The sequence below is a fragment of the Lethenteron reissneri genome, chromosome 12 (genome assembly GCF_015708825.2).
Source record: "Lethenteron reissneri isolate LAM-NWPU_2019-01 chromosome 12, ASM1570882v1, whole genome shotgun sequence".
NCBI lineage: Eukaryota > Metazoa > Chordata > Hyperoartia > Petromyzontiformes > Petromyzontidae > Lethenteron > Lethenteron reissneri.
In genome coordinates, this window is record NC_083790.1 from 13,350,323 (window position 1) to 13,365,347 (window position 15,025).

The 15,025-nt window shown below is 46.0% G+C and overlaps 1 protein-coding gene across 1 annotated transcript in view; it reads left to right on the forward strand.

The window, feature by feature from the left end:
• LOC133341675 (Fanconi anemia group A protein homolog) overlaps positions 1-15,025 on the forward strand; it is a 138,191-nt gene that overhangs the window by 17,282 nt on the left and 105,884 nt on the right. Inside the window, exons 13-17 of the mRNA XM_061550266.1 lie at positions 2,823-2,855; positions 3,119-3,179; positions 4,591-4,703; positions 8,834-8,910; positions 10,773-10,914. Coding sequence (XP_061406250.1) covers positions 2,823-2,855; positions 3,119-3,179; positions 4,591-4,703; positions 8,834-8,910; positions 10,773-10,914 — 426 coding nt within the window. The remainder of the gene's footprint in view (positions 1-2,822; positions 2,856-3,118; positions 3,180-4,590; positions 4,704-8,833; positions 8,911-10,772; positions 10,915-15,025) is intronic.

Sequence of the window (15,025 nt, forward strand, 5' to 3'; positions counted from 1 at the left end):
GGGTAACCTTTGTAACACGAACACTCGTGCCTCACGCCAGGAGGTACCTGGGTTCGATTCCTGACCAGGGTGCCTGCCTTTTGTCCATGTTCTGCATGAATGTCCCAAAGTCTCCAGTTTACTCCCATTACTAAAACAAAATGCAATGTAACCGATATTTCATGGGGCCTCCCTTGCCAGTATCAAAATATAAGAATGGGGTTTACCCTTTCTGGCAATAAAACAGGTGTTGGGATGTTAAGACACCAAACTGAAACCTTTTTCAAGGAATCATGTCTGCATTGAACTACGTATAATTGTGGTGAACATGCAAGAAAAAACATGTTCTGCATTGTCTTTGAAACTGATTGGTCCACACCAGAGACATGATTTCTTGCAAAAGTTTTCAGTTTGGTGTTTTAACATCTTAACACCTTTTTTATTGACAGAAAAAGTAAATCCTCTTATGTGTGTAATGGGTTCAACTGAGTCGCAGAAGTTGACTTGGAGGCAACACATTTATTCAGTTCCAACACACGGGGTAACTTTCCCCTGAACAGAATAACAACCTATGGTGGTGACCACCAGGCTAACAACACTAGTTACAACGTAACTGGTGTAGTTAGCCAGGTGGTGACCACCAGGCTAGCTACACTGGTTACCACGTAACTGGTGTAGTTAGTTAGGTGGTGACCACCCGGCTAACTACACTAGTTACAACGCAACTGCTACTACGGACCGGGACCAACAGCTTCGGCCCGCGTCCACATCTTGGAGACTCGTTGAACGGAGAACGTAGACGAAGGTTTCTTCCAGGATGAACAACCACCCTCTCGGGACCCGGCTCATAGTCTCTGTTGCGTGGCCGGCTCCGCCCTTGGCCTCGTCCACCTTCCAGAATCCTCGGGAAGGATCTGGGTCCTAATCACGTCACCCCCCCTAGCCCCCACTTGGGGCCCCTTTGTAAGACTTAACCGGTCACGTGTCCTCCCGGGTCAACCAGAGTGCCATGGCCTCACACAACCTCATCCTTTGGTCGGCACCCACACACCCTGTCCTGTAGGGTCGGTACTACACCCCAATATCAGTTACATATGTAACTGATATTGGCCAAGCATCACAATTCTTTGGGGTTTGCAGATTTTTCTCTATTAGGATTGCATGTGGCGATATCGCCCCCCCCCCCCAATTGCGAAAACTTGGTGGAACCGGACTAAAGAAATCTTAACATGTGGTGAGACTTTTCTTAAAACATGGCCACATGGTAAAGATACACTTAATGATTTTCTGAATCATCTCAATGCACAAAACCCGGCCATCCAGTTCACCATGGAAATGGAGGTGAATAACACACTCCCATTCCTGTATATTTTGCTTGGACATGGTCTAAATGGCAAAATAACATTCAGCGTTTACCAAAAGCGAACGCACACCGATGCCTATCTGAATACAGATTCACATCACCCAGCTCAGAAATCCTCTCTTATCAAGACACTCATACATCGGGCTAAAACAGTGTCAGATGGTGAAAGTCTAGTGAGAGAAATTAAATATGTTAAGGAAGCACTACGACATAATGGCTACAATAATGCTCAATTAACAGCATTGAATGCCAAATCACGAACGCAAAGCAACACTGCTGAAAGTGATCAGATTGTTACAACAATTAAAATACCATATATCTTAGGAGTAACTGACAAATTAGCCTGTGTTTTGCAAAGCAAAAATATTAAAGTAAAATTTGGTACAGTACACAAATTAAAAAACTAGTATCTTGCACTAAAGACGAATTGCCTAATTACTAACAAGGTGTATATCGGATTAATTGTTTATGTGGCAGATGCATATTGGTCAGATGGGACGTAACATCAGCGTGAGACTAAAAGACACCAAGAAATAGTAATGATTCTCAAACACAACTGTCGGCAGTGGCAGAACAATTCTTGTCAACAAGGACACTCAATTGATTTTGATAACGTTGAAGTGTTTGTGTAAAACTAATTATTACTGGCCAAGACTAATTAGAGAATCCATTGAAATTGAGAGAAATAGAAATAACTTTAATCGCTCTGACAGCTACAGGCTTCGTGCGGCCTGGAAGCGTATTATTAAATAAAATATGTATTACAATTACAATTCCTTATAGGGGAAACATATACTAATTAATAACAATTGACTAATTATCAATTTATTATATAATTACAATACCCTCCCCGCCTCAAATCACTGCACCTGAATGAGTTAAATGATGACGTCACCCTGCTGCTGCTCTATTTAAGACCGGGAGCAAGTGGAGGACTTCACCATTCTGGAAAATTGCCCGATGATGCTGGATGTAATTACCAGCGAAACGTCGTTGTCAAAAATTGTAAAGGATGTTGAATCACTCTTCAACACACCGGTGGGCTGAAGTGAACTATTTGTCTTTTGTCGACGTGACACTTTTTTACTGTTTGGCCGTGTTGGGTGGTGAAGGGTTACGACACATTTATAAATAACGCGATCTAACTCAAAAACGTTTATTATGAAGCGTAATAATAATAAAACACTGCAGCGGTTTTTAGTAAAATTACAGATCATCAGCCCAGTACAGCTAACACTATTTGTCACTGTTTACGGCTTCACTCTGTTTAAGCATTAATGGTCCAGCACAGTCCAGATTCCCTGTTTCTGCTTGAGAGTATGCCTATTTGTAAATGTGTGACCATCTAATAAACAGGAATAAGGAACTCATGAATACAATATAACGTGATCTAACCACCGACAGTAATCTCCATGAGTTGCGTCGACGTTTTGCGTGATACCATCGCGACTTATGCTCGAATTCTGCACTGCGTCCACAGGTTTGCGTCAGATACTGGATCTACTCTTACACGGTGAGTACAGCAGAGTGACAGACCTGTCTTTGATGGGGACTCGAGACAACAGACAGACTGGTTTCTGGGGTCCTTGGACAATAGACAAACAGACCAGTTTCTATTGGGTCATCTAGACCCATAGACAGACAGACTGCTCTCCGATAGATTCTTTACGGGTTTCACGACGGTGACGGCCTGGCAGCCGCAGTCCCCTGGAAGTCTGCAGCGGTGCCGGCGCCGTGAGATGGGCATCACCCTCACAGCGTCTCTGTGCCCGGCAGGCTGCACGGCGGAGCTCGTGAGCGGCGCGCCACCGCCGGCCCCGGCTCGACGCCTTCCCAGGTGAGTGCCGCGACAGGGAAAGAAAAAAGACTTCCCCCCCCCCGCACCCCCCCGCACCCCCCGAGCCCCCCACCCCCCCCGCCCCGCCCCCGCTTGGGGTGGTTGAAGCACTCACTAATTCACTCCAGTCACTCATCAGTGATCAGTCGCCTCCTTGTCACAATTGTATTGCTACTGCCATGTAACTTCCCTTCTTGATTCCTTCACTCAGTCTGCCAGACACTGATTATTTAATCTTGTCCAAACTGTTCAACCAACACACTGCAGGTCACAATCGTCTCTTTTCCCCACGTTAGAATGATAAACTTGATAGGAAGGACTGATGCGGATAATTCAAAATCGAGGATAATAAAAAATATATAAATTTTCCGTGGATTTCTATGCAAAAAATCACTAATATAGATATAAATTATGTTTAAGTTAAGAAAATGTTGTTTGTTAATGAATAAAGAAAATTGTAGTAAAGAATGCATTGATCTTGTTTGATTACAAAAGGTGATGTGTGTGCTCAGTGATAACACTTTCCCTGCTCCCGCGCAAAAGACTCGGCCCACTAAGTGGATGATAGCAGAGCCACGCCAATCAACATCAATCAAATTCCACCCACTGTTGTAAAGATATGCAACTACTCTACTGTGGAGGCGATTACGTGGATTTCGTATTAACCAGAGTGGATATTTGTTCTATTTAAGCACGTGGCTTGTTATTAACATTTCTTATAATAACAATGTATTACTGTTTTTAGATGGATGATTAATTTGGGCTTAAGGGAAAAATCCATGAGTTATTAATTTATATAAAATTCTCGGGTGCCGTTTAAACCCGCAAATCGGATAAACGGTACACGAATAATCGAAAGTTTACTATATGTAGTAGTTTCTGTTTTGAGTGTCTGTGGGTGGTTGTGTATGAGTGATTGTGAGTTGTATTTGAGTGGTTGTCTAGCAGTAAATGTGATAGTTTGTCTATGAGAGGTTGGTCATGAAAAGTTCATCATGAGTAGTTGCCAGTAAGGGCTTTATGGGGAACGGTAGTTTAGCAGTGAGCATGCTGCCACCCGAGTTGGATTCCCGCTCACTACCAGCACCAGTGACAATTATCTGACATGGTCCTTTGGCCTACTCCTAGGTGGACTTGGCCTCAAATGAGAGCCTGGTACAGTGTGTAAATATCGCTGCTTGGGATACAAAGGTGGCCGGGCGTGGTGCTCGCCACCCACCCCCTCCTGTGCTGTGCCGGCCTTCATACGTACTCACAGCAACTGCGTCAAAAGTCTTTTGAGGCTATAATGGGGAATTTGATCTTTGTCTGAGAGAGAGATTCTGTCTGTGTGAGGTCGCCTTTGAGAGATTGTCTATGAGTGTTCATCTCTGCTCCCTGCCGCTCACTGCCGTGTGTCCTGTGTGTCCAGGCTGAACCCCTGGGAGCTCGTCGCCCTGAGTCCTTCCGTGCCTCTCCCCGCACTGCGTGCGTTCTGCTCGCACCACCTCTCTCTCCTCCTCAGCCACGACCCCCGGCTCAAAGGTTCTATGTGCACCGGGCTTCGTGTGGATGTTCACGGCACGCTGCAAGCGGGTTCACCGAGTGACCGCTCACCGTAGTTATAATAATCTTCATCGTCGTCGTTTGTAGGGCGCCTTTCGTGCCACAAAGATTAAGGCCACATCACCAAGTTAAGATGATTAAACAAATATTTACAAAGACAAAAAGAATACTCGTAGAATGATTACATTACATAAAGAGAAGGGAAACATTTAATTAAATTGTTAAATAATCAAAAGATGCCAGCGTCAAATCAGAAGGCTACAACAAACAAATAGGTCTTGAGCTTTGATGTTAAATGTAGCCACCTCATTCGGCGTACGTCGATGAGGTCGATCACGGTTGTGAGTATCGTTTTTTTATGCCTGATAAAAAGCACCGCTAAGACGCTGGTCACCGTTTTGCCACGCCTTTAGAAACGTCTCACAATAAACACAACGCGTCCACCCATGTTAACCGAGAAATGATGGAGCTGCGATGGTGTAATGGTCAGCAACATTGGACTTGCAAAAATCCAGAAGTCACCGGTTCAATTCCATCCTTTGGTGCGGGATTTTCTTTAATCCCTCCCACAGTCACGATTGACAGGTTGCGTGCGGTGGGGTCAAGTGTGGGTATGCCCCCACCCCTTCCGAGACGTCTCAGAATGACAATATTTATTAATACTGGAGGCATCCGATGAGCTTGAAGCTCTTTTTCACAGCTATCCAGTAGGGGCGGGTAAGAACGTTACAACAAACAATACAAAAACACGATAGTAGTACAAAGTACAAGAAAGATAAACAAATTACTGAAAACATATAAATTAAACTAAACCATCCCCATCCTACCAGGCAAAGCCCACTGAGGTATCCACTTATTTTTTAGAAGCGACCTGGCCACAAATAATAGCTCAACAAAGTGGCTTATCATCCATGCATAACAGCGTCACGACCGTAGCAACTACCACCCGTAATAAGGCTTGGCCATATACATGAAGAACACCATCACAGAGTTGTATGCCTTCCCACCAACTGAAAAGAAGCCACCTACACCTCCAGCATCAAGATAGGAGAGCTGCATTTAACTGACGTGTACAGTGCCCCTATTCAAAGTGGCCAAGGCCAGCACTCCCAAGTGCATCAATCCCAGCATACTCTGTGGGGCTATGCAGTAGTAGATCAGGCCGACGGCAAAGACCTCACCGACTGGATTTCCGCCGATGATCTGCACCTGGTTTTCGATCCCAAGCAGCAAGCAACCTTCCACTTTGCTCGCTGACAATGCGACTACAACCCTGACATGACCACCATCGTTTCCAAAGATCAAAGTGGGTGCACACTTCACACGTTCTGCAAAATACTCCCAAGCTTCCCCAGAAGTCAACATAGGCCCATCAGTCATTGCTCATATTGGCATTGAAATCCTCGTGATTGTGTCAACGATTACCAAGGTGCAACCTGGTCAAAGCCGACTGGGACCACTATAAGGAGACGGTAGACAGTGGAGAGTCGATCTCCCACAATACCAGAATGCTATCACCGTTTATTTGCTTCCTTGCTGCAGCCGCCACGAAGAGCATTCCCGAGGCTTCTGGAAAGAATCCACTTACTCCCCGTGACAAAAGAGACCCAGGACTTGCTCCGACAGTACAACCAATCAGGCAGCCCACAGGTTGGAAAGTCCTTTAGACTCAGCCAGACACCAGCAGTGGATTGAATTATTTGAAGGCCTGGACTTCACAAACACAAGCCACCAATGCATGGGCTCTAGTATGATGCCTGAGTGCTGCTAAACCAACAGAATACTGGACTGCAAAAGTCCTGCCAAACTCAATAGCCTCCAATCTAGTGGAGTACACAAAAGGACAGCTCAAGAAAAACATCACGTGAGAGATCCATTGCCAATAAACCAGACAATGGCCTCTATTTCTTCGTAATACTCCACCACCATCAGCACAGAGGAAGCGAGGGAGGGTCTGGGTGCAATGAAGAAAGGCAAGGCTGTCAGCCGAGATGCGATCCCCCCCACAATTCCTCCATCCCTTAGACACTAGGGGACTCCAATGGCTGGCAAAACTGTATACAAAAACCATGAAAACCGGATGCATCCCAAAAGCATGGCGGGAGGCGATGGTCATTACCATACCTAAACACAGCAAGTCAACCAACTACCCAGGAAGCTATAGACCGATATCACTCATGTGCATGACCTATAAACTCCTGGAATGCATCATCCTCAGAGAATCAGCTCCCTCATTGAGTCGGTGATCCTTGAAAAACAAGCGGGATTCTGGCCTGGATGCAGCTGCTGTGACCAAGTTTTGGCCCTTGCGACACACATCGAGGCTGGATTCCGGAAGAAATCCAAGACCGGCGCAGCCTTTGTTGACTTATCATTGGCCTACGGCACAGTCTGGATTAAGGGCTTGATGTTGAAGCTCGCAAAGACCATTCCCTGCCTCAAAACAATAATCCTGATATAGATGATGCTGAGCAATAGGCGACTGCGTGTCTATATGGGCAACAAATAACAGCTCACCCCGGTTCCTCAACAATGGATTGCCACAAGGTTCAGTACTCGCGTCATCGATCTTCAACGTCTACACAAGTGACATGCCACCAACTGGGTCATGCAAATTTGTTTATGCGGATGACCGTGCCCTGGCAACGCAAGCAGCCACTTTCAACAACATCGGATCCACTCTGAACCAAGATCTAACCACCATGGGGGAATATTTCCAGAAATTGAGACTCAAGCCAAATCCCCACAAAAAAACAGTCACAGGATTTAATCTTGACAATAGGCAGCACCAAGCACACTCTGAAAGGGACCTGCGGCAATACTGTGCGACACGACCTCACTCCAACCTATTTCAGAGTGAAGCTAGACCATATGCGAACCTTCCACGACTACCTGAAAAGGTAGCTGTCAAGACCAAAACAAGGGTCACCTGGTTCAGAAACTGGCAAGCACAAGCTGGGTGGGGAGCCTACGGATATCAATGAGGGCACCTTTTGTGCTCTGTAGCCGAGTACTGTGGTCACACGCGACTTGTTCATGTCCAAGCTGAACACTGCAATGCGGTGTAATACAGGAACCCTCAAGTCGACCCCAACACTCTGGCTGCCCGTGCTGTCACAAATCTCCCCCCACTGCAACGCTGCAACCCTCCAGGAAGTTCTACAAATCGAGGAAAACGGTTGTCTTCCAATTAATCAGGACCTCCATAACGTCCCTCGTCATCGCTTGAAGTCACGTAAGCCCTTTTGGACCCATCAGCTTCAACAATCTGAGTTTAACCCCGATGAAGCTTGGAGAGCTGAATGGAGTTCAAAGAAGTCGCAGACAGACACCTTGTGAAAGACCCAACGCAGGTGATCTCTGGGTTTGATCTTCCACGAACCTCATGGTCTACCCTAAACCACATGCACTGCACAAACCATGGCAGATGCAGATACCTGATGCACAAATGGAAAGTGAAAAACTCTTCAGTCTACGACTGTGGTCATCCAGAACAGACCATTCAACATATAAAGATGCAATGCCCGATCCACAAATACGAAGGAGACAATACAGCGATACTCTCCGCTCACTCCTGACGTGGATATCTGGTTTAACCACCTGGACATGAAATTGTAGCTGTTGCTCTGCATCTATATCACCCATACGAAGGAAGAAGTCAATGCACACTCATCCACACACGGGGGAAACGCACCAATTGCCGAGTGTGTGCATGTGTTTTTGGCTTTGCTGGGTGTGCACATTATCATGACTCTGTGTATGGTTGGTTGACTGTGTGTGCGTGGTTGACTGCGTGCGTGGTTAACTGTATGTGTGTGGTTGGCTGTGTGTGTGCATGGTTGGCTCTGTGTGTGCGTGGTTGACTGTGTATGTGTGTGGTTGACTGTATGGTTGGTTGATGGTGTGTGTGTGGTTGACTGTATGTGTGCGTGGTTGGCTGTGTGTGTGCGTGGTTGGCTCTGTGTGTGCGTGGTTGACTGTGTATGTGTGTGGTTGGCTGTATGGTTGGTTGATGGTGTGTGCGTGGTTGACTGTGTATGTGTGGTTGACTGTATGGTTGGTTGATGGTATGTGTGTGGTTGGCTGTATTTCGTGCGCTCTGTGTGCAGTTGCCGACGCTGTGTCTCGGCAGGCAGAGTGGAGCTTTGCAAAGATGCCGCCGTTTCTTTTTGATATTTATAGACAGGTAAGTGTGAACGTTTATTCATCGGTCATTCTTCATTCAACCTCTAACATGCTTTTGCACCGAGCCATCCATACCGCAAATAGATATAATTTGCCTCGGTGTGGAGCCTCGAATGGTTTGGGTTCGATTCCTGTCTCGGGCTACTTTCTATATGGAATTTATATGTTCTCCTCCTGTTCTGCCTGGGTTTCTTCTGGGTTCTCCGATTTCTTCCTGTAACTTAAAAAAAACACATTTTAAACATCCTATGACTGACAAATTACTTAATTGGCATTACACACAGCAGCAACCTTGCCCCTCTACTGTGAAAGTTTTGTAGGACTCTCCTGAAAATAAGTCTTGAGGCTCAGTGAGGTTTTCAGAATATCAGATTCAGAATATGTATTTATTTCTACTGGAGGAATCTGATGAGCTATAAAGCTCTTTTTCACAGATATCCAGTAAGGGGTCGGGTCAGAACCTTATGTTTCCTGGATTAAGCATCGCAATAATAACTCGTCAACTGTTGACGGAACCGGAAATGGTTTTGGAAGCAGCACCGAGTTGTGAGGACACGGGAAGACCCGGACTGCTGTAGCGATGCGTCTCCTTCACGTGTCCTTCACGTGTCCTTCACGTGTCCACAATAGAGGTTTTTGGGTTAGATTGCGTCAATATAAATGTGTCGGTAAACCCCTCACCACCTAACACAGCCAAATAGTGAGGTTTGTCACGTAAACAAAACATGCCAATTAATTACTTGTCCAGCGCACCAGTTGTGTGTTAGAGAGTAAACTCACAAAATTGACCATTCGAGTACGACATTTCACCGGTAATTACATCCGGCCTCATCAGGCAACAGCCAGAATGATGGATTAATCCTCCTCCTTCGGTCTTAAACAGAGGGGTAAATGTGATGTCACTGTGAGCCAATCAGACAAAATCCTCCTTCACGTGCAGTTGTATGTGTGGAAGGAAAAAAATAATTTCCTCAGAGAAAACCGAATCGTGTGTGGAGTACAAACAATCCTCACAAATTGGTCACCAACCCACTTTCTGTACTGTCCTCAATGGCGACTTAGCATCTCTTGTACATGACCTCGGTACAATCCAACAACGCTGTCTCCACGTCACTGGGTTACAGGCATTCATTACCTCCACACCCAGTCTCTCTGTGTGTGTCTTTGTTCTATGACCGTGTCTCCCTCGCTGTATGCCAGCAGGTTTTGTCTGTCCTTGTGCGTACGTTTGTCTATAAGTCTGTGTGTGTCAGTCAGTCGGTCTGTCTTGCATGTTTATCATTTCATCATGCCTGTCTGCTTGTCTGCCTGTGTGTCCCTATGTCTTATGTCCAATCTGTCTACTCGTCTGCATGGCTGTCTCTCGGCCGCTACGTGTTTTGGTTATACCTGTCTCTGTCTCTGCCTTTCTGCTTGCCTCTTAATGTGTCTCTTAGCCAGTCTGCGTGTTTCTGCCATGAATATCTCACTATGCTGCATGCTGTGCTGTGACTTTGGGGAGCGGTAGTGTATTGGTTAGCGCGCTGCGCTACAAACCCGGCGACCTGAGTTTGATTCCCGCCCACGGCCAACACCAGTGATGATTATCTGAACTGGTCATGGGCTGCTCCTAGGTCGACTCGGCCTCGAATGAGTACCTGATGTAGTGTGTAAACATCACCACTGGGGAGACAAAGGCGGTCGGGCGTGGTGCTGGCCACCCACCCCCTCGTGTGCCATTCTGGTCTTCATAGATGCTCGCGAACAGCACTTGCCCCAACAGTCTTTCCAGAATATGGGGGGGGATCTTTGTCTTTGCTCTGACTGTGCTGTGACTCCGCTATAACCGTTGTGCGGCTGCGTGCTGTTCCTGTGCTCCCATAGCTGATGCTGCCGTTCGGTGTGGAGGAGCTGATATCTCAGTTTGAGAGCATCCTGGGCACACAGGAGTTGAACTGGCCGGCCGTGCTGTCCTGCGTCTCCGCACTGCTCGCGTGCTTCCCAAAGGCCCACGTCCTGCTGCAAGGCACGCACACCTATTTGTTTTTTATTTTCTGTGTACATCTGCGTCTGTGTTTATCTTGTTGTCTGTATGAGTTTGTGTTCATGTCTTGTTGCGTGTGAGTGTGTCTTGTTGTTTGTGTGAGTGTGTGCATGTGTCTTGTGGTGGAAAGCGGGAGTGTAGCGGTGAGCGCGCTGCGCTATGAACCCGGCGACCCGAGTCCGATGCCCGCTCGCGGCCAACACCAGTGACGATTATCTGAACTAGTTCTGGGCCTCCCCAAGGCCGACTCGGCCTCAAATGAGTACCTGATACGGTGTCTAAACATCGCCACTAGGGAGACAAAGGCAGCCGGGCGTGGTGCTGGCCACCCGCCCGCTTGTGTGCCATTCCAGCCTTCATAGGCGCTCGCTAACAGCCTTTGCCGCAACAGACTGTTAAGGCTTTAAGGGATTCTTTGTCTTTCTCTTTTTGTGTCTTGTTGTCTGTGTCTCTATGGCTGGCTGGCAATTTGTCTTTCTGGACGTTTTTGTAATTATAATTTTATCTGTTTTGTTAGCTGTGTGTGTATCTGCGTGCGTGTTCGTCTTCTTCAGCTGGCAAAACAACCCCCACCTCTGTTCCTGCCGGTTGGTGACGCTGTGGTGGCTGTGAGCAATGCCACGGGGGGGGGGGGGGGGGGGGATATAAATCGTCCATTCCCCTCGTGGTGCTCGCAGTCGCCACAGTGGCCAACGGGGGCTCTGGAAGGGTGTGAGGGAGGGCTGGTGACCCCTCCACATTCAAACTAAGTTACCAAAAAAACGTCCAGAAAAGATCACACTAAGCTCGTGCTGGAGGCTTCGGGGGTGGGGGAGAGGCGTCTCTGACGTCTCCTGGTCAAACCCCATTTGGTACAGCCAGGAGACTGAACCCTGAACCTCAAAATTCTGGGTCATATCGCCTTCTTGCCCAGCCTGTGTGTTTCTGTGTGTTTTGTAATTGTGTGAGAGACACCTGTACAGGGCACAATGTCAAGCGGGGTTGACTTGTCTGGCTGTGTGTGTATCTTCCTGTTCGGTTCTTTTAGCGTCGTTGTCTATGTGTGGCCATATGTTTCGGCCACCTGTCTGGCTTTATCCCTGTGTCTTTTGTCTGTGAGCCTGCGGAGTCTCTGTGCACCTCCTGATTGATTTAACCACTGTCGTCATCGCATGCACCAGCCACAATAATAAAAAAAGAATTCGTGAATTACATTTGCCTTCATAGGGAAAAATCTGGGGTGACATTTTGGGAATTGCCCTCCTTCGTAAGCACACCCTTCGACGTGTAGCTATGAGGAAGGTTCATTGCCCCAAAGCATCAGCGACTACAGTAGGGGTAGTGGGGGTAGAGAACAAACACGCTGGTCACCCCCACCCTTGACCGAGTGCAGTGCTGGACAGAGGCGTAGCTAGGGGGGGGCAGGGGGGTACATATGTCCCCGGGCGCCAAGGTAAAGGGGCGCCAAAATGAGGCTTACAACGTTACATTATAACTTATTGCGGCGGGCGCGGCAGCCTGAAACTACTGCACAAATCTACACCTCAACCTAAAAGTTTATATCAAGTTCAAGTTCATTTATTAGGTATAGCCCTGTGAGCCATTCGGCTTTTGAATCGGGTGCAACCGCAACAAACAAAAAACAAAAACATGAACAAAAAACATCTTAAAGTGAATATATCCCGCCACAAACAGCCTACATGTCATGTTATTACATTTTGGTACGCGCGCCTATTAAGAACTTACATGGAAGAACGTCCCAAACAACAGACAGGGGCAGTCTTTCAGCATTAGTCACTGGCCTGTTTTTGGTGGCGGAAACTACGACGGCCTGAAACACGCTGGAGTGCACGATCAGAAGCTGTTAAAGCTATCTATGAAGGACTGGATGAACTAGTATGGCTGCTAGACAAATTATCGGAGGACGTAACTATGACGCCTGAAACCAGAAGTGATGCAGAACAGTTACAGGCATGCGTATTAAATTTTAACTTCATAGTTTTATTACATTTCTGGAATGTCATTCTTGGAAAAATTGATCGTGTTCAGAAGCGCTTACAGGATCCTACTATGAATTTCAAGGAAGCAGCAACTGATCTTGAATCTTTGGAGCATGAATTTGTCAAGCTTCGTGATGATTTGAGCCAAGTTGCTGTAGAAAACGCCAAAACAAGATGCACAGCCTGGGGGATCGATGTGGACAGAAGAATTAGGCGACGTCGGAAGATGCCAGGAGAACTGGCAAGAGATGCAGGACTTTCAGCAGAAGAAGAAATTGTGCGCGTTATGAAGAGCATATTTTATCGACTTCAACAGGAGATGTCAACACGGTTTTTACGACTAAAAGACCTGAACACAAAATTTGGATTTCTGCTGGACGTCAAAACTCTTATATCCGATACAGATGTCGATGCAATTCGTCGAAATTGCACAGATTTTGGAAATTTCTATGACACCGACATCAATGGCCACGAACTTTTCACAGAAATTGGAGATTGCAAAATGCTGCTCAGTAACCGGAATGAAGTTCTGCCAGAAAATCCTTTGGATCTTCTTCTTCTTGGTTCTTTCGGTAAAGTCACGTAGAAGGGAAGTAATAAAATAATAAAAATAAAACATAATAAAATAATTCTCACGACGTTTCGGCTACAACGCAAGCAGCCGTCTTCAGGTGAAGAATGAGACACTACCAAGCTAGGAGCTTATATATACGCTGGGTTGGAGGTGCAAGAAGAGCGCCTTAACAAAAAGAATGTGCATATGAAGATGAATTTAGCATATTCATGGGTTCGCATTAGAAGAAGTTACAGCAGCAGATGTTAGTGTAAATGCGTTTGGTATTACCTTAGAGTCGCGGCATCTCTTCAGAAAGGTGAGAGACTCGATTAGCTGAGCCTTCTTATCACGGAGCTTGTTGAAGGATCTCAAAGTTATGTGGAAACCCTCCCCGTAGAGGCGGTTAAATTTCGATTTTTAGCTTTCGTGACTGCAGGGATTCATCTTCTTGGTTCTTTCGGTAAAATCACGTAGAAGGGAAGTAATAAAATAATAAAAATAAAACATAATAAAAATAATTCTCACGCTGTTTCGGCTACAACGCAAGCAGCCGTCTTTAGGTAAAGAATGAGACACTACCAAGCTAGGAGCTTATATATACGCATTTACACTAACATCTGCTGCTGTAACTTCTTCTAATGCGAACCCATGAATATGCTAAATTCATCTTAATATGCACATTCTTTTTGTTAAGGCGCTCTTCTTGCACCTCCAACCCAGCGTATATATAAGCTCCTAGCTTGGTAGTGTCTCATTCTTCACCTGAAGATGGCTGCTTGCGTTGTAGCCGAAACGTCGTGAGAATTATTTTATTATGTTTTATTTTTATTATTTTATTACTTCCCTTCTACGTGACTTTACCGAAAGAACCAAGAAGATGAATCCCTGCAGTCACGAAAGCTTTAAATCGAAATTTAACCGCCTCTACGGGGAGGGTTTCCACATAACTTTGAGATCCTTTAACAAGCTCCGTGATAAGAAGGCTCAGCTAATCGAGTCTCTCACCTTTCTGAAGAGATGCTGCGACTCTAAGGTAATACCAAACGCATTTACACTAACATCTGCTGCTGTAATTTCTTCTAATGCGAACCCATGAATATGCTAAATTCATCTTCCAATGCACATTCTTTTTGTTAAGGCGCTCTTCTTGCACCTCCAACCCAGCGTATATATAAGCTCCTAGCTTGGTAGTGTCTCATTCTTCACCTGAAGACGGCTGCTTGCGTTGTAGCCGTAACGTCGTGAGAATGATTTTATTATGTTTTATTTTTATTATTTTATTACTTCCCTTCTACGTGACTTTACCGAAAGAACCAAGAAGATGAATCCCTGCAGTCACGAAAGCTTTAAATCGAAATTTAACCGCCTCTACAGGGAGGGTTTCCACATAACTTTGAGATCCTTCAACAAGCTCCGTGATAAGAAGGCTCAGCTAATCGAGTCTCTCACCTTTCTGAAGAGATGCCGCGACTCTAAGGTAATACCAAACGCATTTACACTAACATCTGCTCCTGTAACTTCTTCTAATGCGAACCCATGAATATGCTAAATTCATCTT